The following is a 23,519-nucleotide window of genomic DNA, read 5'->3' as shown; positions in this document are numbered from 1 at the left end:
AGCTCCTCTCACACATCTGCTTCACTTGTAAATCTTCCAATACATCCCCCGGCAAGCCATGAAACCATTACTGTAACTACAATATTTAAGACTTTTCACTGAAGTCAAACTGTTGTCTTTAAATTTCACATGTACAGTTTATTTGCTGCTCAAGATATTGTGCTATATTTTTAATTATAGTCTTATATTTTCTATTATATTTTATAATATTCTTATTCTGTGATTCTTTATTGTACTTTTTGCCCAACAGTTCCCTGTGCTGCTGTTTTCTCCTACAGAGGATCAATAAAGGAATATCTTATCTTAAGTGCAGAAGCAAAGTGAGAATAGTTATATAATGAATTAGAATTAATTAATAATATAATGCTTATAACAATGTGACAAACTGTCCTGATAGTGATAATATGTAATGGCCCTAAAGTCCCAGGTTTACTATGTGTAAATGAAAGCTTAGATAATAATAAGACTGCATTATGGCCCGATATCAAACACCACTGTGGGGCCTCTGGGAGCATCCAGAAGATATTTGTGTTTAACCCTCTCCTGTTGGATCTATGTTTGCATAAAAGACCACACACTTAACGACATAACACTATTTGGCAATCTCATCTGGAGCGGGTAACATGAGTCGGTTGTATTTTAAATAAAAAATCATGCCAGATCAAACTGTAAATATTTAAATACTCCCTAATCTCTGTGGTCTGCGTGTGCACCTGCGAGTCAAACTCGGGGGTTTAGATTACTCATGGGAAGTTCCCATTCGGTAATTTCCGTGAGACGCGCACAAGAACGTTATTCATCGTGACGTCACTCTCGGAGAAACCCGCCCCCTTTCTCCTAGGAGAAGACAGTCGGCCATTTTAAGTTCACCAGTCGTCATTTCACATCGCTACAGTAGGACGGAGAACGTCAGGACTCACTTTTCATCATATTTCTCTTACAACTGTAGTGGAGAATTGCCTACTATGAACAGAAACTCTTCCTAAAATCAAAAACAAGTAGATCCTAGTGAAGTGACGCATAAGCCAGTAGATTCCAGTGTCGAGTTGTAATTTTTTTGCACCTCAATGTAGCTAGAGGAAATGGCTGTGGAAAGCATGACTGTCCATCCAAACTCCCCAACTACCAACCACGAACACAACAGTCTCCTGACTGACGAAAGGTCGAGTAATTCTACAGTCATATTTAAATGAAATTATTTATTTGTCCTGTGCTTTTACACAAAAAGCCCGGGGTTTCTTTTTCTTTTTCTGTCAGAGGGATTAAACTCGCCTTTTCTGGAAAACGAGTACAGAGGTAAAGAACGCCATGTTGACACGACAACGCCAACTGGGAGGCCAAATAGCACCTGGGATATAACGTTGTTCCCTTAATGTTATTAACGTTATCACAATCAACGGTCGGTCGACTCCAGACCAACTGAAAAAGACCCGCTGATCAATCATACGTTCACCGCCATTCTAGCAAATTCAACGGTTATAAAGCATCGGTTAATTAACTTGCCCAGTTTTATTTTTCTTTTTTTTTTTTTTTTTTTTTAAATTACAGTTAACTAATTTACGTTAATTCAGTTATTTGTGTGGGTGTGATAAAATACTGTAATGCCGCTGGCGCAAACAATCCAAACTATTGTCTTTTTTTTTTTTTTTTTTTTCGTTCTAACGGTTGGGCCTAATCTTTTCAAGCTAACTTAGCAACATTAGCTCGTTGGCTAACCGAAAGCCGTTGGCAAGCGATAGAGAGGCTAAGCTAATGGTTTTTGTTCCTGCTAATTTGCTACTCCCATTTGACATTTCCTGTCGCTGTCTCGTCGAATTACATTTAGCGGTAACTGAGATTGTCAAAGCAGCTTGGTTAATGTTTTTCGATTAGTGTTAACTATTAAATTATCTTATAATTCGCTCTTATATATTCGTTCAGTTGGTGTAAAACGTACTGCCAAGTAGCTCTACGCACTTAAAAAATGTCCTTGAGTCGTCGTCTTTCTACCTAAATGACACTCGTAAAAAAGCTTATTTTAGCTCCCAAACACCCTTAGATTATTAGAGTGTCTTATCCTCACGTCTTATTGTTAAGTAATATTTAAAATATTGATTTTTTTTTAATGTTATCGACTAATCTGTGTTTGCAGTAGCTAGCTAGCGTTTGTGCTGCCTGCTTTGGTCATGGATATTTGTCTAACATATCACTTTTATTCACAGTCGTGCCCACACTGACTCGTCCCAAACATCCACAAAAGTCCCCCCAAAAAAAGAAATGTGTAAAACGTCTGCAAAGCATCCCAGAAGTGTTTCAAGTCAAACACAAAGTTCCCTTTTTCCACAGTCCCCAGTTGGCAAAATTTGCTCTATGTTACCCAGTTGGCCCCACTTCCAAATCTCACAGACCCCACTAGTGTCCCTAAAAAGGTCAGGGAAAAACCGTTTTCAATGGTTTTGAGTGCAAAATGTGAAGAAAACCTGTCACAGTAAGTATTCCCCATTTTAATCATGGCCCTTTTGCTTATAGAATTAAGTTGTGGACTCATCCACTGAGCTAATAATGTACCATAATGCATGGTAAACATCCTTTGATTCAGTCAGCCTTAATAGAAAAAGAATAATCTTATGCTCTGTTGAACTTTAAGAACAGTTGTCTGCTTAGTCGGGTGTGTAGAGACATTTTTACCACCATTTTGGTATAGTGTTATTGGATATAGATACTTGTTTTGCCATAGTTTACGTGGATGGCAGATACTGAACAGATGGTGCACAGTCCTGGTTTTTACTGCACGTTGTCGGTTGTACATTGATACTTGGATAGGGTCGAATCAATATCTTATTAAGTAAATAATCTTTCCTCTTCACAGGTCTGTTGAGTCTACGTTTGTGTTAGTAGACTTGAATTACAGTAACTCTTCCACTGTCCATGACCTGTGAGTTTCTTGGCTGAGCATAGAGAAGCTTGAACATTGTTTGTATTGTAACAAGTGTTTCTCCAAACTGGCACGTTGTCGGAAGCAGGTGATGTGTGTGTGTTTAGTATCTCGACAGGCCAGAGAGGCCATCAGCTTCTGCCCATAGAGAATCCCAGCCGCACCCTTTTCACAGCAACCTGCTTCCATAATACTGCCAAATCCCTGTGCCATGATCGAGAGCCCTCCATTGTGTCAGCAGAGTTTTCCTTGTGACAGATCTGTGTGCCAGACTCCGACAGGTTTTGAGTAAAGGGCCAGCTTCGTAGCACTGTGCCAGTAGTGGGGTAGAGGAGTGACTTTGTTGTTTTGGTGATCCTCCTGAAGGTTGTGGTGGTTTGGATTCTGCAGGAGAAAGAATCTGTTAGTTTAGCAAAGTATTTGATGTGTAAAGATGCACTATAAGTTTGTTTGGTATTTGACATTGAACCTTTTGTACTGAGCCAATATTGGCTGAAAACATGCATAATCTATATATTCATATTTTTGGAGCTACTGTTTTCAGGGAGAGCACGGCAAGTTTTGGATTTTTATTCTGGCTTTTGTTCCAATCAAAATCAAACAAGCGCACTTATGAAGACAGATTTTGTTGTTCAGGCTTCTGTTTTTATAACACATGGCAGATTACAAGGTTTTTTTCTGTGGAGCAACTCAAAGTTCTCAGGAACTCCCTCGTATCTGGACCGAGGACTGATAAAAGAAGATTTTCTGGCTTTACTCGGCAAACAATCTAGATAATTTTGTGAACTTGCCTTCTGGTGCAGGGTTGTGATGGTTCCTGTCTCTGTAGTGGCTGCAGGCTCAGAAATCTCTGACAGGTTGATGATTGTACAAAGTTGTGTTTTCTTTTTCATTCATATGAAATAAACTAAGCATTTAATCGAAGCCTTGGTAGGCGGAGGCGGCTTTCTGAATCGGGCTGTTTTGCTCTGCAGATGAACGTTTTATTCGTGACACAGCGGAGATTATTGAGGCTGGTTATTGTGTTTTCCCCAGAGGAAGCTGGTATGCTGAGGATGTGGTGGGGTTCAGGGTACACATGCAGTGCAGCTGACATTTTGCCTCAAAGCAGGTCGACTATACTCACCACCTGCTTTGTCTGTAAGCTATTCGTAGGACAAAACCAGTCTTTCACTAGTCAAATATTGTAAGGCAGTTGGCAAGTCGGGTGTGAATAAGTAGAAACCTGTTCACATCAGCCTGGTTGCTGTCTGCAGCAGTCTGGAGACAGTAACCTACTTTGGGTGTGGGCCTTTATGTGAGAGCCAGGCCCTAATTATTAGTGTGAATTCAGAAGCATTGGCACTCTAGATATTGTAATCTTTATTCAAACAGGGAGTGTCAAATGCTACATTTCTTTAAATACGTCTCTTCACTGTTACTTAAATGTGTCCCCTGTCCTAACCTGTGCCATAAATCATAGCACTTTCTTGCCAGTTTAAAAAAGAAAAGGGGGGGGCAGGAAAAACTATTTAAAGAACTTGTACGGTCAGTAGTCTCAGGTCGGGAAGGAAGATACATTACATGTAAATTAAAGAACATCCGTGTCTGCAGCTTAAAAGATTTTCACAAACTGGATATGTGACATTTTTCCTGTTCAGCTTTTTTTTAAAACTAATGCGCCCTCCCTTTCACTTGTCCTCACTGTGTTTGGCCCCCGTGCCCCCCCCCCCCCACAGCCACCAGTTGCTGCAGGAAGAGGCCTGCATGTGATCCATGTCAATTAGGATCTCATGGTTTTGCTCAAATTGCCCCATGAGAGGGTCCTGCTGCCCTGGCAGTTGACCACAGTAACGGCACATTCGTAACTCCTTGTATGCCCCTCAAATACTATTAGGGTAGTTGTAGAATTAGGACGCGAACCCCCCAGGCCTCTGGTATTTTTGGGAGTTTGACCTTTATGTGTGTGGGTGCATTACAAAACCTCACTAGCACTGGTTTCAAAAAATTACATATGACGCTTGTGCAGCAAGAAAAAGTAAATTTAAAGGCAGTTAGAAACGTGTGTAAGTGTTTTTACTGTTCAGGGGTACAATAGTATTGACAATTGGTATAGAGAGGTTAATTTTAGGTGATTTCTTTCAACGTAATCTACCCTTTTTTTATGAGGATTCAAATATGAAGTTGGGGCATTTGTGTGTGAAAATGTGTTCACAAGTATCTTAAATAGGCAAACATCAGTGAGAAATAGGTGTGTAAATACACCTGGTAGAGTCATAGGGACACAGGAAAATACAATCTTCCGTTTTATGCCCCCTGACATAAATGACCATTCAAACCAGCGTCCAACAGTTTATCAGGTGGTCTCTTAAAATACAGCCTTGTTGTACCATTTAGTAGCAGAAATCTCCTTAACAGAGAGGAATATGTGCTACAAGGATAACGTTCAAAGAATTGCACTCGAGGTCAAGCTCACAAATCTTGAGCTAATTAAATTTTCTTTCTTTACTAAAGCAGTTAAAAGCAAACATTTACAACTTAACTGTCTTTCAGCCCACATTATGCCTCCGGGTCTCGGTCAGCTGTTAAATGCTAAGATGTTTCTTGATTCTTGCTAAAAAAAACAACCTGTTTGGCTCACACAAATAACAGAAATGCAACTTTTGCAGGGGTGCTGGGTAAATCATAAATTCTTTCAGAATGTTGTCAGAATCAAGTCAACCGTACCAAACCTCTGTACTTGTTTTTTTTGGGGGGTTTATCTGTGAACTTGTACATTTATAAATTATAAATGTATCTCCTGAAACAGTGGAGGTGGCTGGCAGACCGAGCTATGGCCCATGAGAAGATGAGAGGTGTAACTCCATGTGCATTCTTTACATATACAGGCCGGAGGAGGGAGAGCTGGAGGAGGGCGAGTTGGAAGATGATGGGGGAGAGTTGGAGGAGGAGGAGGTGGGTGGAGGTACGTCTGCAGCAGTAGGAGCCAGAGATGGGGGCGAGGAAGCAGGCGGAGGAGGTGAAGCAGGAGGGGAAGGGGCAGCGGAGAGGCCTCAGCGAAGTAAGGAGCGCCATGCCAGCAGCAATTCGGACGATGAGAGGTCCCACCGTCGCAAGAGGAAGAGGAAGAAAGAGAAGGAGCGAGAAAGGGAGAAGAGGAGGGCCAAGAAGAAACGCAAATCCAAACACAAAGTAAGAATATACAATGCTATACAACAGTAATAGACCTATCTAAGTCCATATGTCTTAAACTTAACTCTACCTTAATATCTCTACCACTTGTTTTCTAAATATCTCTTATGTTTCACTCACTCTCAGCGTCATGCATCCTCTGATGACGACCACTCAGAATTCAGTGACGACTCTGACTACAGTCCCAGTGAGAAGAGGAAGTACAGAGAGTACAGTCCACAGTACCCCCCTCCTGTAAGTCTCAAGAACGTGCAATAAAATGTTCAATAATCATTTTTAGTGGAAAGTAAAAAATCACCTAATATGTTTACCCTCTCTAGACTCACGGGGGCTACGGGGGCTCAAAGAAAGGCAGCTACATGAAGATGGACAAGCAGAGCTACGGAGGCTACGATGAGTATGAAGAAGACAACTTTGAGGGAGAGGAAGAGGAGGATATGGTGGAAGAAGACTATGACGACTTCACTAAAGAGCTCAACCAGTACCGCAAGGCCAAGGAGGGAGGAGGCGGGCGCGGTGGACGAGGTGGGTCAACGGCAGACTTGTTTTGTTACATATTCTGCTGCATGCTAAATATTTGCCCTGCTGAGACCCTAAGCTATAGGTGTAAACTATTAAAAATAAGTTTTCACTGACCTTTATGGAGGCTTTTTAAATAATGTGCCACCGTGTGACAACAGCTTGGTAGCAGATTCAGCATCATGTGCTCGCTGTTTTACTCGCTACTCAGTTTCATTTGACAGACAAAGGAGCTTATTTGTTTCTTATCAATCCAAATTCCACAGATAAATTCTATCTTATGTGAAACTTATCTGCCTCTGTAGCTTACTCATTTCATTGTTTACATTTGTGTTTGTGTTTGTGCAGGGGGTAGAGGTCGTATGAAGAACCAGAGAGGTCGTGGAGGAATGAGGGGAGGGAGGAGGGGAAGAGGTGGAAGCAGAGGAAGAGGAGGTGGAGGTCGAGGTGGAGGAGTAAAGATGGGAGGGGACAACGACGATGGAGACGGCTATGGAGATGAGATGGAGGTGAGGTTTAGAATTCAGAATGAGAGCTAATCTTCATTTGTTTTGGTCAAAGTCCAGGAAACAAGTTGTTATTCTCCTGCTGTGTTTTGTGTATTTGCACAGTTGTTGCAATATATTTCATGTGGAAACATTCCAGTGAACAAAAACCCTTGGAGCCGCCATTTTTATGTGAACACTAGTTTTTTTTCTGGGTTAGACAAACATGCATACATCTGTTGTGATTGCAGATTATCCCCCTTTTGCTGTTCAGCACTGAGAAATCAAACCTGGTGGTGGTCTTAGAAAGAGTGTTTATTTCACTATTGATGGAATAATAATCTGAAAAGCTAATAATCCTTGTAAACAAGTCCTTGTCTTCACCTAGTACTACTTCTGTGTTCTCATTTCCCAAAACAACCAAACCAAAAGAGTACAAATACAAATTATGGGTTTAAACAGACTTTGCCAACTCTCTGTGGACACTCTGTCTCAGAAATGTGTCTCAGAAATGTGTCTCAGAAGTGTTGTGTCTCAGAAATGTGTGTCAGTCTTGCTTCAGATATTTAACCATTTACACATCATATGTAATTCAGGGAAGTAAGCCTCAAGAAGTCACTCAGGTGAAATCTTACTTACAGTATGGAGAGGACGACTATGACAACATCGGGGATGATGAATACGATGACTACTCAAAAGAACTCAATCAGTACAAAAAGTCCAAAGACAGAGGCAGAGGTGAGTTTGTGTGTTTTTCATCTTTATCTTTCTTAAAGAAACAGCTACACGTTTTATTCAGTTGCTGTTTTTAAACAAGCACAGGCTGTGATAGATTGTAAATTCACTCAGTCTCACTTGGTTCTTGTGCTTCAGGAGGTAAAGGTGGCCGCGGACGAGGGCGGGGTAAAGGAGGGCGTGGTATGATCAGAGGAGGAAGGGGTCGAAACCGCGGGAGAGGAAGAGGTGACATGGGGATGGATGATGACAACAATGGAGACATGGACAACGGGGTACGGCTTTTTGTGATTCTGTGTCCTGATACTGTAACAGAAAGTAGGTTAATGCAAATTGTGCTTCACCAAATTCTGGTGCCCCCAGGACAAGTTCCTCTATATTTATTAGACTCGAGGAATAAAATGATATGAATCTTTTCTTTCTTTCTTTCTGACACTCTGCTCTCTCCTTCTGTGTATGTGTGGATGTATTTTAGGACGGAGGTGGAGGGTGCGATGGACCAGGAGTTGGCAGGAGGAATCAGAATGAGAAGCATCAGGATAAGAAAGGAAAGGCCATCTGCAAGTACTACATCGAGGGGAGATGCACCTGGGTAAGATAGCACAAATGTTCTATTATTTTTGTAGTTTTGTAATTTCTGTCACATTTTTAATGCTACAAGTCCGCTGGCCGTTCATTCAAATGATTTTTTTCATGCTTTTTATACTTTTCCAACTGATGCCCAAAAGAAACATATTTAGGACATTTTTTTCATAATTTAAATGTATTTGATGACTAAAATGTGATACAAATTCCTCCAAAAAGGCCTGATGAACCATCATGGTTTAATATATAGTTAAATCAAATAATTTTCAAAGATGGCACCAGTAAACTGTAGTAAAATGCCACAGAGACACCATTCTGCATTTCATAACAGGCAACAAAACACAACAAAGAAAGACGGAAGAAAATTGACATTTTGTTCATCTTTTATCCTCTCAAACCTGTCAGTCATGAGCCCTCAGGCACACAGATTTCATCATTGCCTTTTTTGATCACTAGGGGGACCACTGCAACTTCAGCCACGACATCGAGCTGCCCAAGAAGAAGGAGCTGTGCAAGTTCTACATCACTGGATTTTGCGCCCGAGCCGACCACTGTCCTTACATGCATGATATCCTTCAATATTTACTACACAGAGAGACTCTTTAGGGTTGGGAATTCTGGGTATATTGATGAGTACCTTATTATTACTTCTGAATAGAGATAATTAAACAGTAACATCATGCTAAATCTGCCTTACTGAAAATGTGATAGTTTTGTGTTACTCTCAGCAAGAAGACATGAAGACATCCAGGAAACAGCGTCAGTTTCAGTTTTTTTGTCAGTGTTTCTCCTTGACTCCCATTCTACGTGAATTTCCCTGTAAGTTGTTCCACACCACAGGGAACTGTGTCAATGGCGACGAATGCATGTTCTCCCATGAAGCCCTCAATGATGACACCCAGGAGCTGCTCAACAAGGTAGGATCCTCTAAGCCAATTCTCACAGGTCTGAAAAACATTGATTATGTGTATTGAGAGATTTATATAGTATATACAATATAGTAAAATACAGCTTTTTAAGTTATACAGTTCACCTACAGAAACAGTGTTTGATTGCCTTGTGCAATATCCCTGCTAAATTTGCATCTAATTTGCATGTTTTAGGATCTTGCACATTATTTGTTTTTGCGTTGTTGTCGTTGTTGTCGTTGTTGTCGTTGTTGTCGTTGTTGTTGTTTACTGCATATTGTATGTACAGGAATCATTTTTGTGGTTTTTTTTGTTTTCTATGTTTGTGCGCCTGACAAACTGAATAATAAAACGACTGAACTGATTTTCTAAATGCCTTGAGGACATTCTTCTCCAGATAAACTTCTCAGTGGATATCTTTATGTTTTCTAGATGCTGGCAGAGGATGCAGAGGCCGGAGCTGAGGATGAGAAGGAGGTGGAGGAGCTGAAGAAGCAGGGGATCAACCCTCTCCCCAAACCCCCTCCTGGAGTTGGCCTCCTCCCCACCCCTCCTCGGCCTGTTCCTATAGACACCAACACCGGGCCTGGGGATTTTGGCGGGCCTGTGCCGGGTGACTTTGGGGGTCTTCCTGGACCTAACCAGGGGCCCATTCCCAACAAAGATCCCCCAGGACCAGGGCCTGTTCCTGGGCCTAACCCCTATGCTGGCCCCCCTGTCCATTGCCCAGAAGGAGGTCCGTTCCAAGGCGGGCCCCCAAATCCCAATTGCCCTCCTCCACACATGGGCCCCCCACCTCCCTGTGGTGGAGGGGGAGGTGGCGCGGGGAAGAAAATCCCCTCATTGTTTGAGATTAAAGTTCAGCCGACAGGACAGCTGGCCCAGAAACTGGCCGTCAGGTAAGATATTAGAAAATAAACACTAAGAATAAAAGATAATCTTTTTATATTCTGTAGAAAATGTATACTGTGATTTTATCTAGAGTGACAAAGAGTGCAACAGTCAAATATAATACTCCACGAGACTCCACATGTAGGCTTAAACGCTGCCTCTGATTATTTTTTTTGGCTTTCTCCTTTGCCAAAGATGGCTGTTGTTAAAACAAAGGTAGTTCTAAAGCCTACATGAGTATTTATCTACCTATAGGTACAGATTATACGTCTGTACCAGCAATAGCCCGAGGCATCATGTGCAATGTGCAAACTATTAAATGGGATTAAATGATCAGTGGATACGTAATAAAGTGACATTTAATTTATTAATATGCATGTTAAGTTACTCTTTAACTCCTCTTAACTTCTCCCTTTGAGATCCACTCTGTGAATCCTAACGCCTACTGTCCCTCCCCTTATCAGGAGCCAGACCCCCACTGGCAACCAGGTTCAGACTGCAGCGCCTGGACCCCAAGGGGCCCCTGGTGGCCCTCCCCCTCGCTTCCCTCCCCCCCCAGGCATGATGTCCCCTGACATGCAGAACATGGGACCCAACCTTGGGATGAACCAGGGGCCCCCCAACATGGGTCCCGGTGGACCGCCCATGATGGGAGGATTTGGCGATGGCCCACATGGAGGTGTGATGCCTCCAGGTCCTCCTCAGGGTGGAGGAAACTTCTTTAATAACTTCTTCAATCAGCAGGATGGAATGAAGATGGAAGGAGTGATGGAAGAAGGTGAGAGTGAATTTCAGTAATCAAACTGAATTAAAAGCTAAAAGAAAAAGTTCTGAGTTGTATTTTTTACGTTATTTTACGTGTTTCTGTACTGATGTTTGCCCTCGCTGTTCCCTCTCAGGTGACAATTACCAGGGTTTTTCTGGCATGGACGAGAGAGGAGGGGCAGGGAAATTTGGTCCGTCAGGTGGCCAAGAAGGCTCTGCTAATGGAGCGTCGGCCAATCAGGGAGGGATTTCTGTGCCTGACTTCCTGCCTCCGGCGCAGCGTGTCCTGTTCATGAGGATCCAACAGAAGCAGCAGGAAGAAGAGGAAAGAGCTCGCAGGATGGCCGAGGGAGGAGCAGAGAAGAGTAGAGACACTGAAGGTAGAGGAAAAGCATCATCAACTATTAGTCATTCTTTTGTAAAGGCTAGCTGTAGTCCTTCTTTGTATAATCTTTTTGTCATTTATCTTAAAAATTCCCCTTTTCATATGTCTCCTCCTTCATGGTTAAAACACTATATTTAGTAGGTAGTCTTCAGGAAAGTGTTACTAAATAATAAAATCCTTAAATATGATGCATTTCTTCAAGGTTAATCAAATGTGTGTGTAAAGTTTATCTAATTAGGTTTTGTCTGTCCTTCTTCCCTAGGTGACTCAGGGAACTGGTACTCCAGTGAGGATGAGGATGGCGGTGGTAGTGTGACCTCGATCTTGAAGACACTCCGTCAGCAGACCCAGGCCCCTCAAAAATCTGACGGTCCCCCGATCGACCCTCGCCTCCTGAAGGCCCCTCCTGCCAACACTCCGGCTCGGCCAGCAGACCCCCGCTTGGCTCGGGACCCACGCCTGGCACGTGCTTCAGACTCGGCCGACTCCACCCACTCCATGCCCCCATCTTCTGGACCGCCTGCAGACCCCAGGTTAGCCCGGCTAACGGCTGCTGCCTCAGCTGGATCCAGCTCCCTCTCGCCTCCTGCTCCTAAAGCAGAGCCTCCTCTGGTCTACAAGCCGCCGCCGCTTACAACCCCGGCAGCGGACGAGGAGGAGACAGAGCGAGTTCTACGGGACAAGCCGGTACCAATTCCCCTGGACCCGCTCATGGGTATGGCTCTGAGAGATCCACGCTCACAGCTGCAACAGTTCAGCCACATTAAGAAGGATATTCTCCTCCACATGCCGGCCTTCTCCAAAACCATCACCTGGTCGCCTGAAGATCTACTCCCTCTCCCTATCCCCAAGCAGGACCTCCTTCCTCTCCCACCAGGCATCCCTCCTGTATCCTCCATAGACCCGCGCCTGTCCCGCACTCAGCCGCCCCTCCACACACCGCTCCCTCACTCACAGCCTCCCCCCGTACAGCCTCCTCCCTCCATGGACCCCCCGGCTCCCTCTTCTTCCACTTCTTCCCTCCCAGACTTTGAGCTGCTTTCTCGTATACTGAAGACTGTCAACTCCAGCCCGTCCCAGACTCCCTCCCCTCCTCTCTTACCTACTCCTATTCCCCCTGTGTCGCTGCTGGGTCCACCTCCCCCGGTGCCTCCCGCACCTGTAGAAAAGCCTGTTGACCCCCGTGTGGCCCGTAAAGTCCCTACAGACCCCCGTCTTCAACCTCAAAAGTCAGCACTGAAGCAACCTTCAGATCCCACTCCTCCTCCTGTCGCCTCTACCTCTCCAGCAACAACATCTAGCTCCTCCCCCACTACCATTGCCCCCTATGACCCAAGGCTGCTCTCCTCAGGTGGAGCAGGGCGCGGTGTGGGAGCTGTGGCACCAGGGGGAGCCAGTGTGCTGAGCAGCATCAGTCTATATGACCCTCGGACTAACAAACCAGCCAGCCCTGGTACCAGCAGCGGCTCTAACAATTCCCCCAACTCAGCCAGCACAGAGTCTAAACCCAGTGAAGCGGCACCCACGACGGCTAAACCCAAGTCCAAGGAACCCCTGTTTGTTCGTAAGTCTGCGTTGGACCAACCAGAGCCAGAGAAAAGTGTTGAGCAAGGGACCGATAGATACAACAGCTATAACAGGCCTCGGCCCAAACCTGCACCCTCACCGAACTCCACAGCTCAGGGAGGGCCCGCTGCAGCCGGGTCAGCTGCAGCCGGGGGTCAGGGAGCTCCTGGAGCTGCTGCGGATCAGGGACCGGCTGGTGTCCACAACCTACCGGTGTCCACTCTGTTCGGCGTGGTGAAGCAGGCGGCCAAGCCCGGTGGGACAAGTAGTCCCTTTGGAGGCAGCAGCCCGGTGCAGTCGGAACAGGCGACCACGGAGGACAACGGCTCGCTGAAGGAGGTTTTCAAAGGCTTTGACCCGACAGCCTCCCCCTTCTGCCAGTGACCCCCCTCCACCACCATTAACAGGGTGGGACCGTTGGCTTGTTTTAACATTTTTGGACACTGAACAGATGAGTGAAAATGAGAAAGAAGCGCACTGAGGCAACTGCCTGTAAGACTGTTTAAGAAGACAAACTTTTGTGACAAACTGATGTCTCACAATGTGTTTCATGTACACACACACACACACACACACACAGAGTGCTGCAGATTCAGATTCTATAAAAGACTTTGGGTTATGGGAAGGGTTTAAAGTTAAATCTCTAAAGCTCTATTTTAAACAGACTTATTGATGTATAAATAAATGTATTCTCTTCATCTCAATGCTTAACGAAAACAGTTATTCTGACAGCAGCAAAAAAACATTTATATGGAATGAACATTTTAGCTTCACATCTTATTTCATTATCCTCATTCATTTCAGTTCCTCTGCTCAATTCTTTTGTACATTTTCTCCTCATCTTTAAACTGTTTTATGTGCTTTCTCTGTATTTTTGGGGCAGTCATAGTCGACTATGCTCCTGGCAACAGATGAAATGATACATGTCACTTTTTTCCCGACAAGAAATTGCTTATTTGTGGTGTTTTTTGTGAATAAGTGAACGGCACTGAGGCAACTTCTTTAACATTGTTGCCCATCAGAAACAGATCATCCTCTATATCACTGCCTTTTGCATTTACTGTCATCTTCAACCCCCCCATGCAAGCTGTTCAGTTATGTTGAACAATAGCATACATTTTGTCATTATCACTCACTATGTCACAGTTTCTGCAGGAACAGTTGCAAATACTTAAACTTAAATCTATATTCTGCTTTTTTTTTTTTTTTAGTATTTATTTTTCTACTTCTTTGCACTGTCAGTTTGTGTCCTCTGAGGGCTGTATTAATGTTTTTAATGTCTGTAGCTCCTCCAGCTGTTCATATACTGTTTAATTTCAGGTATTTAGCTCTTACCCAAAACAGGTAACTTTGCTGGTACAGGAAGGGACCTGTGACCTTTCAGTACTGCCTCTCTAACCACTACGCCACTGTTGTTCCTCTCCCCCCCAACCCTCATTTACTTACAGTTTTCACGTAAACATTTTGTTGTTTGTTTCGGTTTGTGAAGATGGAGAGCCTCAAGTTCACAAATGACAGCTTCTGTAGCTTTAAGGTAGAAGAGAAAATAGACCTCGCTGGTCGGACTGATGTACAAACACATCCCTCTCTGGCACATTTTAGCTGCAGCATCAATAGGGAACATTAAAAAAAGTTTGGTTTTTTTCTCTGCTGAAAAGGTGATCTCAACGTTTGATGATTTCAAAGTCAGCCTTTGTTGGTTAACATTTACCTTCTTACCTTTTTCCACCTTGATCAGAATAAAACACTTTGATTCACTGACTCAGAACTCACCATCTAGCCTTTTAGCTTTTAGTTGTTTTGTTTTATTAAATGTTGAGTTAAGAATGAAAAGAGAACTTACAAGACAGGACTGCAGATTTCTGCGAGTGGTTGGTGAAATGGAATAATTTGCCGCCTTTACGGCAGCGTTTTGGCGTTAGTGGCTGGTGACCGTGTGACAATCATAAACTAGACTTGGACCTAAAAATTTAATGAATGCATGAATCTTGCATTGATCTGTGCGGGTGCTCCCTCTACTGTCAGCCTGAGCTCTGCATAAAGAAGACCATGGCATCCAAATTTCAGATCTTAACATGATCTGTGTTTAAAAAACAAACAAAACAAAAATAATCAGTACAGACTGAACGTGGTTTTCTCTCTCAGGCTTGCAGCAAAAAAAAAAAGTGCACACTTCATGGTGGAAAAGTTGATTTGAGAGGGATTCACAGTTTAAAATGTTTAGATATTTCCTCTACAACACCCCCCCCCCTTCCTAGTTTCTATCCCTTACAATAAACAGTTAAAGTCAGTGCAGCATCTGAATCAGGGTGAGGATAAGCGAGTTGTTCCCGTTTTTGCCTGAAAAGTAGTGGAGCTTAAAGAAGTCTTTTGAGTTCCAGAAGGTTAAGATTGTACAACAGCTGTCAAGATTGTTGACCGTCTTGTGTATAAATGTTGATCATTTTAATTTATTTTTTTATACTTGAGGTAAATATACTTCCTCACTTGACATTTTTGAACTGAATCATTTTATATGTCAGGAAATATGTGATTACCGCTCACCTCAGTGGGATGTGTAGGCAGCCTGTGACAGTGTGAAGAGAGGAGAAAGACATATTTTTTTATTTGGTTTCGTGTATGAAGATTCAAACTAACAAAAATTCACTATGGCTCCCTCCTGCCAGGTCATTAAAAAAAAAAAAGCCTGTTTGGGAGGCTGAGTTTCAGCTATAGCAAGTGTGAGAGTTATTGTTGATTTGTTATTTCCTTTATGGCTTTGTTGTTTTATAAGTTAGTTTTTCCTCTTGCTATGTAAATTTGACCAGTACCCTGTCTTTGGAGGAGTGGAGTTTTCTAACTGTACACTGTAGGTGAGGTTGTCAAAAGTATTTAAATAAAGTTGATACATGATCAACCAGTTAAAACTTAGTTTTCTGTATTTTTATTACCTCAGTTGATTCATTTTCTAACTGTCACGATTGTTGTAAGCTAAATCAAAATGAATATATATAATGAAGACCTGTCCTCAGGCGTCATCCTCAGACCAAACATCACATTTTTGCCCTACTTGCAGTCAGGAACTAAGAAGAGTCTTTTATCCACACAAGAATTTTTATATCTGCTGTGTAACAAGTATCACAGCCTCACATTGACACTAGTGAGGCTATAAACTTCTAATCTTGTTATTGTTACAGTCGTATGCTGATGTTGACAGCAGAAGCAGCTTAAGTTGTAAAAGCTACTATTTCTGTCGTCATAGCAAACTAAAATAAAAAGCTTTTGTTTGAATGGGACTGTGTGGGATTGTGATTCCTGTATTTTTTGAACAAACGTCTTGCAGAGAAGCACTAATGCTTATTTTAAGCTACTTTGACAACCAGACGGGTGGGGTTTAGTTACTCAGGGTTCCTCAGGCGGGTTGAGGCTGTGGTCAGTGAATGGACCTTTCTTTTCCTGTGACTATTTTAATTTTCTTTGCCTTGTTCTGTTGTTCTGTCGTCCTGCCTGTGTGGTACTCGAGTTAAATCATGAATCCTTTTAAAAGTTGCCAACAATCTATCCTTCCTTCATTTCTCACAGGCAGGCGTGTTGCTGTCAGCGTTTCAGATATTGTTCCTTACTATCTTTAGAGCTCCAGTGATTGAAGCGGCTCTCGGCTCGGCCTCTGTGGATCTGGATCGGCACCCCAGCAGCACACAGCCTGTTTCCTGGTTAACTACGATCCTCTAGTGACTCACCTCCTGCTCCCCTCCCATCCTGCAACACTGGCTCCAGGAAGACCAACTATTCATCCAGTACCTTAAATGTTTCCTATCACACACACTATCAAACACAGACACACACACACACACACACACACACACACTGATTGGGTACTCAACCATCGAGCTGCATATTGTGCCTCTTTTGACCTTCAGAGCAGCCGTTGTTCATCATAGATGTTCTGAGCATGACTATTGTACATGAAGAAGATTGTGTTCTGCACTTTTGCTTTACGAATCAAAGATCTAAAGATGCTTAACGGGGTTGCAGATGTTGCAGATGTTGGAGAGGACATGATCCTGGAAGTATTCTGTCGCAACATGTGCATTGTTATGTGTATTAGAATTATTATTTGTTATTTATTTTTCCATTGTTGAAATCCTGTTTCTTTTTTAAAACTGTCTCTCTGACTGCTGGGAATGCCCTTGGGTCTGAACAATAAAGTGATGTTCATTATGACGTAGTGAAGACGAGGGCGTACCTATCAAACTAGAAAATCAGTGACACCTGCAAGTCAGAACAGCTAATGTGTGATAAAAACTGAGGTCACAGCAGAGTGGGCAGGTATCTTACCACATTCTGTACCTGCTGCATGAATCATTCTCTTTCCCACAGTGGTTCTCCCACCACACACACACACACACAGACACACGACAGATATCTGCAAAGTTTAGAGATATTTATGATTGAGTGGATTCCTATCCTGTCCAACTGCCTGTTCTGTGTGTTACATGACGTGAGCAACACTGTGCTGTGTGTGTGACAATGTTTGAAGAGCCAAATGCTTTAAATTGGGCACACAAATATAACAGCTGTCACATATAAAACAGTTGAAAAGTCGACTTTAACATGTTTTAATTGTAACTTTGAGCTGATTTGTCTTCATATTCTGATGTATTGGTTTATTTGGAGCTCTTTAACTATTTTTTAAGGGCTATTAAAATGAATTAGAATAAACTATATAGCACAAACACTCAGATATACATCATATATACATACACTGTATTCAGCTACTGTAGTTTTAGTTGTCTTTGTTGAGTCTAAAGTCTAAAACTTACTTTAATAAGTCATTCTGAATCATTAATGACACTAACACAGCTCAAGTTAATTGCTCACTTTACAACATGCCTAAATGCGTCACCATGGGATTATACAATACAATTACAATACAGTTTTAGTTAAAATTGCCCAATAAAGGGAATGCGCTGTGTCATTCTAAAGTTAATCATTAATACATATCATTATAAACCCCCCCCCCATTTAGTTTTCATAATGAAATCTGTTGGATTCTTTTAGATTTTAAAACAAATACAGCAAGTGGGACCTTTGTTACATGTCCTTCCTCTTCTGTGTCTCCCCTCATTTCCTGTCTCCTCCCTACAGTCCTCTGTCTAATAAAGGAATACAATAGCCAAACAACACCTTTAAAACAATTCTTCAGTTTGAATTTCAATCTCCAGTTTCTCTGGGGGAAAAACAAAGCGGACAAATTGTAACATTCTCTAACAAAACAATGACAGTATCACAGATGTTTATAATATTTAGAAGATGGTATGACAATCAGAATCAGAAATACTTTATTGATACCAGAGGGGGAAATTTGTTAACAATAAGTCTGATACTGCTGAATTTGTAGAACGTGGTGCAGTGATTTCCTGCACTATTTCCCTCCTGGTGTTTCCCCAGAGTTCCCTGAAGCACTGACAAGTTGTGGGCTCACTGTATCTTTTATCAGTAATCTGCTTAGCTCCCTGTTCAGGGAAGCTACCTGCGGTGAGTGTATATATAGAAGACCTGATCCTCTTAGAGGATGACTTGGGCTGGGATTTGGAGATTGACGGCCTGTCAGCAGCAGTGCTGTTTCTGGGGGCGCCGTGTGTGATGACTGGACTCTGAATCTGTCTCCATTCAAAAGAAGGTTTTATGTCTCTCTGCTTTGTCTGTCTCGTTTTCTGGGGAATCTCTGCTTCATATGTGTCATAATACTGCAAAAACATGGGGGTTAAGGATTAAATATAGGGGGTTTAATTTACTGACAAATACTGTTAAAGACCTTCTTTGCTCAAAAACAATTAAACATTTAACAACAGCTCAGTTTATGATCATCGTCTACGTCAAACAGAAAACAGCTTTGTGATAGTTTTCTCTCCTCAGCGCCCACGCTGTCTGAGAGTCTGTCTGTCTCTGTGAGTTGCTTGTTGTAAGCTGCACCAGATAAGAGTGTCTGTTAAATGCCAAACATTTTTGAATGTGAATTCCTGCCTCTAATTCCCTCTATGTCTTCGTCTCATTAAGTCAGGAGACAGTCGAGCCGAAAAGCGGCAAATCCAATTAAAACTTAACTTCCAGTCTGACTTTCCAAAAGTCCTGTGAAACTGCAGCATCCACCTGTGGCAACATCAGCTCATAGGTTCACTAAAATACATTTGGTGTTGTTGTTATGCTGCACAGTATCTACACAATACTGAAGCTGTGTTATCACCCTGATTATTAGACTAGTAGGAACTGTGTGTGCTGGAGCAGATAAAACACCACATACTCAACCATCATTGTATTATATCAGTAGGATGTGGATGTCATTGGGCATGACATCTAATGTCAGCCGTTGTGTCAAATAACCTGATTAGTATTTTTAAATGTCATTACATGAAACCTATATCCAATCTGAAATGAACAATGAAATATTTATGAATCTGAACGACTAAAACCGAGGATATCATTGTTTGAAGGGAACGGATTAATCAAATCATCTCATGGTTAAAGCCATGTGACCCTAATCAGTTACATTTTTAACCCACGTGGTTTGAACTGACAGACACAAGTTATATTAACAGCATTTTACTGAGTTATATATTTATATCATAGTTGTAGCACAAGATATAATCTAAATGTATATAGAAAGAAAACTGCACAAAATGAAACAAAAACACAAAATCGGAACCAGCTAATATTTCTAAGTTATTTAACAAGCAAGATTTAGAACTGCAAACTAGTCCATGTACTGGATTATGCAGCAGTCAAATGACTATTTTTGATAATGCATGTAATTATGCATAATCAAAAATATGGACTGAGCCTTTACCAGTGGAGAAAGTAAAATGTTCCTCTGCTTTCATTACTTCTATTAGCTGAAACAACTTTAAAAGTTAAATAAAATCCTCCTATATGGGATGAAACGTAATCACCTGTAAGCCAGTTCAGTTAATAAAACATAAAATGCTGCCAAAGTAATACCAAGTCTGTTTGTGGACTGTGAAGGTGAGTCATGAGACTTCTGGTGCACGCGTAGTCTTCAGTTGGCAAGATGCTTCAGTAAACTTCCTTGGTGGGAAACAGCAAATTAATTTCCAACCAAGTGTAACATTTGTCTGTTTTCAGCTTGTTAACCTAATCTTATTGAATTTACAGTCCTGCAAACATCTGCTTGTTTTTATATCCTTTTGTCTGCAACAATTGTTATAAGTGTCTGTGTGGTAATAATATTATGACCTCAGAACAGTCGGCACAAACACCTCAGGGTCAGCTGTTATCTTCAGGGAAAGATATGATTTTTAGGTGCAACCATAAAAAGATAAATATCCATCTTGAGTGAAACAGGGGATGCAAATGTAGTTTATTAGTTAATATCTATAATATAATAGTAAAATTGTCAATCACACGACAGTACAGTATAATGACTAATTGTATTTTCCAAGGCAACTCTAGTGTGAGACAGTTTCCATATTTGAAAGTCTGAAGAACCTCCTGAGATCTGGTTTAACAGGATTTCTGCAAACTCTTCAGGTATGTGTCTTTCAGTGGCTCGTTGGTTCGAGTTGGTGAAATAAATACAACAGGATTAGTGGTTTTTGGTGAGTAGTTGGTTTGTTGTTTCAGTTAAAGTTTTAAATGTCCTGCAGTTTTAATAAGTTATTATCTGTGTGCTGAGAAGATTTTCCGCCTGTGGCCACATCAATAGTCCAAAGAGTGCAAATCTACATCATCTCAGTCAGTGACAATAAGACGCTCTTCTTCTGTTACAAGGATTTTTACTCACAAATCTTTTTCTGTTTCTGTACAAACTATATAAAATATATTCTATAAAGGATATTTTGGAATGACCCAGGTGTGTTTGGTGTTAATTCACACTCTGATGTCACCAGAGGATCCAGAGGACAAATTAGTTTTTGCTGTTTGAGATACAGAAGTTTACAGACCATGAGAGACTCGACTGTGTTCACTGCGGCCTTCAGCTGCACAGCTTCTGAGTTTCTGATGAATAGATCAGCAGTCTGAGGTTGAGATGAACAAACTGACATCACTGTGTTGGTATGTATCTGCTCAACATGTGACAGGGGCCTTTGTGGTAGCCACATGCTTGTGGTGCCGTGTGTGTGTGTGTGTGTGTGTGTGTGTGTGTGTGTGTGCATTAGTGTATTCCTATAAGTATGTGCTGCTGTGCTGAGCCCTCACACAATCCAGTGTTTGTGTCTGTACGTGTGACTTCATGTGTGGGTGTTACTGTGTGTGTGTGTGTGTGTGTGCTAGTCCTCCTCTTACACACAGTACATATACATCTTAGATCAGTCTTTTCCAATCAAACCAACATTTCCATGTAATTTCACACATCTGTATTCAGCAGTGAATGCAGACATTAAATGGTAACTTACAATAAATGTTTAAATTATTGCTTTCCTTTATGAAATAGGTGAATACAATCAGTTGAGGAATAATCAGCGTTTGCATGATTGTTTTTCTTTTTTACTTGTACAACATTAATCTCCACCTCACTCGCTGTATTATTAAATCACCATGAGTTTAATTAAACAGTAGGTTTATAAGTCTTAATTTCTCAATAATAATATCAGCAATAATAAGCCTCATATCTTCTATCTATCTTTATAGTTTTAAGAAACTGTCTGGGGGCCATTTTCAAGGGCCAGTAATAAAAAATCAACTTGTGCCTTTCATTTGGATTGAACCCTATAAATGGCTTGAATAAAAGATTTTTTCCAAGGTGCGAAAATGACAAAATTCCCACGGGCTAAAAAACTTTTCAATTCTCAAAATTCAATAACCCTGTTCCAAATGAGTTTTCAGGATCTACAGGGTTATTATGGAGCCTCATCACCCTCCTGCTGAGGGTCAGTGAACACTCATTTAATTGCCCCTTTGTGTCTCTGACCTTCTCCGGGACTTCTCGCTCATTATAAATGCGCCTAATATCTTTGTCTGCAGTCATGTGTGCAGCCGAAAAACACAATTACAGTTTGGTAATGTGAGCTGTTCTATGATGAATCAACATCCGCTGGGAGCCTGGAATTAGGAAGCACTGAAAAAAACTCCAGTGTGGACAGAAGAACCTTGTTATCTGGATTGGTCTCACAGAGCACTGACGGACAAATGCTTGGGAATGCTGCAGCACATGTGGTCAGTTATGTCCCTTTGTGTAAATATGTGTGTGTCATGTCATGCTAAGGAGTCTGGGATTGTCAAGTCTGCAGTTCCCATGTGGCCTTGGTGCACACACACACACACACACACACACACCCACACACACACACACACATTTCAATCCTCCCTACACTCTGCTTCCTGTCCCTGTTGAAGGAATTCCAGCCATCACTGCTCTCATCCTGGGAAGACTCCTCCTTTCCTTTCTTTAGATTTACTTTCCTTCCTTGTCCTTTTTCTTTTCCTCTTCCCTCCTTTCTTTCTTTTTCTTTCTGTGTGTGTGTGCTGAGGTTACTGAAGTTCAGGTCCATGCGTTCCACTCGTGGTTTGATGGTGGTCACTGTCCCTGCTCTCATCAAAACAAATTCTTTCCATATCTCCTCCTGTTTTCCTGCTCATGCTTCATATTGGTCCGAGCTGGACGAGCCCATTTCTCCTCTTTGATGGATCACTTCACTAACAAAGTAAACAATGCCGAGCTTTCCTGTCAAAGGCGAAAGGAACATTATATTCTCAGTCAGGCCCAAACGCAGACCGCCTGTCTGTCTGCTGAAGAACACTTTCCTGTCTATAATCATCCACGAATCGAAAGTTAATGTCGTCATTCGAGTGCTGAGTGTTTTTCAGCCCTGAATCACTGAATCCTGCTCAAATCCTGCAGTATATTTTCAGAAGATCTAAACATCTGCATGACGCATTCTTTCTCTCCCACTAGGCTTTGACGGGTCAATAGTGATTAATCTTGCATAACTTGTTTTTATTCTGATGTTGCACAGTGTTTATATAAAGTCAGTTTATTAAACATCTGGTGAACGTAATTTGAGAGGTTTTATTAGGCTGCTTCGTGCTGTTTTGTTAATGTTTATTTACACAGCAGCAGTGGACAGAGCATGCTCAGTGCAGATCTAATGTGTTGAGAATGAGGGGAAGGATATTTCTGAGGAATAAGGCAACAATAAGTTAGAACCAGATAAGAATACAAATGAGGATTTTTTCATCCTAAATGCTATGAATTAATTTCAGAGAACATTGATGCCCTAAAATGAACTGCAAATCTATAAAAACACACTGTATATGTGGCATATTTCTTTTTTACTTATGACTTTACAGAACAGGAAACCCTCCTGTCATTCTGATTTAGGAGCTTTGTTCCTTTCAGTGCTAATCACATCAGATAAATTAAATTAAAATTAGCTGTTCGTTTACTGTGTTATTCATTTTATTTGCATTTGCATGCAGAATCTTAAGTCCTGGTAATTAGCTGATTTAATTATTTTTGTGTTAATAATAACATTAATTTAGATATGAATGCTGCTGATGGAAGCTTGGCAGCCATTATACCACCAGTTTATTGACTGTTGTTGTTGAAGCTAAGTAAGAGATATCGTTTCAATTCCAGATATCTCTGGCTCTGGATT

The 23,519-nt window shown here is 41.8% G+C and overlaps 1 protein-coding gene across 3 annotated transcripts; it reads left to right on the top strand.

Annotated features, from left to right (window-relative positions):
• The first annotated feature begins 704 nt into the window (after positions 1-704).
• zc3h4 (zinc finger CCCH-type containing 4) lies at positions 705-16,194 on the top strand. 3 transcript variants are annotated; one of them, XM_051398557.1, is made up of 14 exons: positions 705-1,162; positions 5,782-6,085; positions 6,212-6,319; positions 6,406-6,610; positions 6,953-7,113; positions 7,731-7,827; positions 7,963-8,099; positions 8,300-8,416; positions 8,866-8,977; positions 9,217-9,326; positions 9,750-10,216; positions 10,673-10,986; positions 11,108-11,353; positions 11,621-16,194. In XM_051398557.1, exons 1-14 carry the CDS (start codon positions 1,083-1,085, stop codon positions 13,306-13,308), a joined length of 4,146 nt encoding a protein of 1,381 aa, XP_051254517.1. In that variant the 5' UTR covers positions 705-1,082; the 3' UTR covers positions 13,309-16,194. The 3 variants fall into 3 exon arrangements, with proteins under 3 accessions (XP_051254517.1, XP_051254515.1, XP_051254516.1); XM_051398555.1 differs by having other exon boundaries at positions 7,686-7,827; XM_051398556.1 differs by lacking the exon at positions 705-1,162 and adding an exon at positions 1,177-2,467 and having other exon boundaries at positions 7,686-7,827.
• Positions 16,195-23,519: the final 7,325 nt, after the last annotated feature.

This window comes from Dicentrarchus labrax, unplaced genomic scaffold (assembly GCF_905237075.1).
Source record: "Dicentrarchus labrax unplaced genomic scaffold, dlabrax2021, whole genome shotgun sequence".
Taxonomy (NCBI): Eukaryota; Metazoa; Chordata; class Actinopteri; family Moronidae; genus Dicentrarchus; species Dicentrarchus labrax.
Note: the sequence above shows the minus strand (reverse complement) of the source record. Positions and strands in the feature narration are given on the sequence as shown.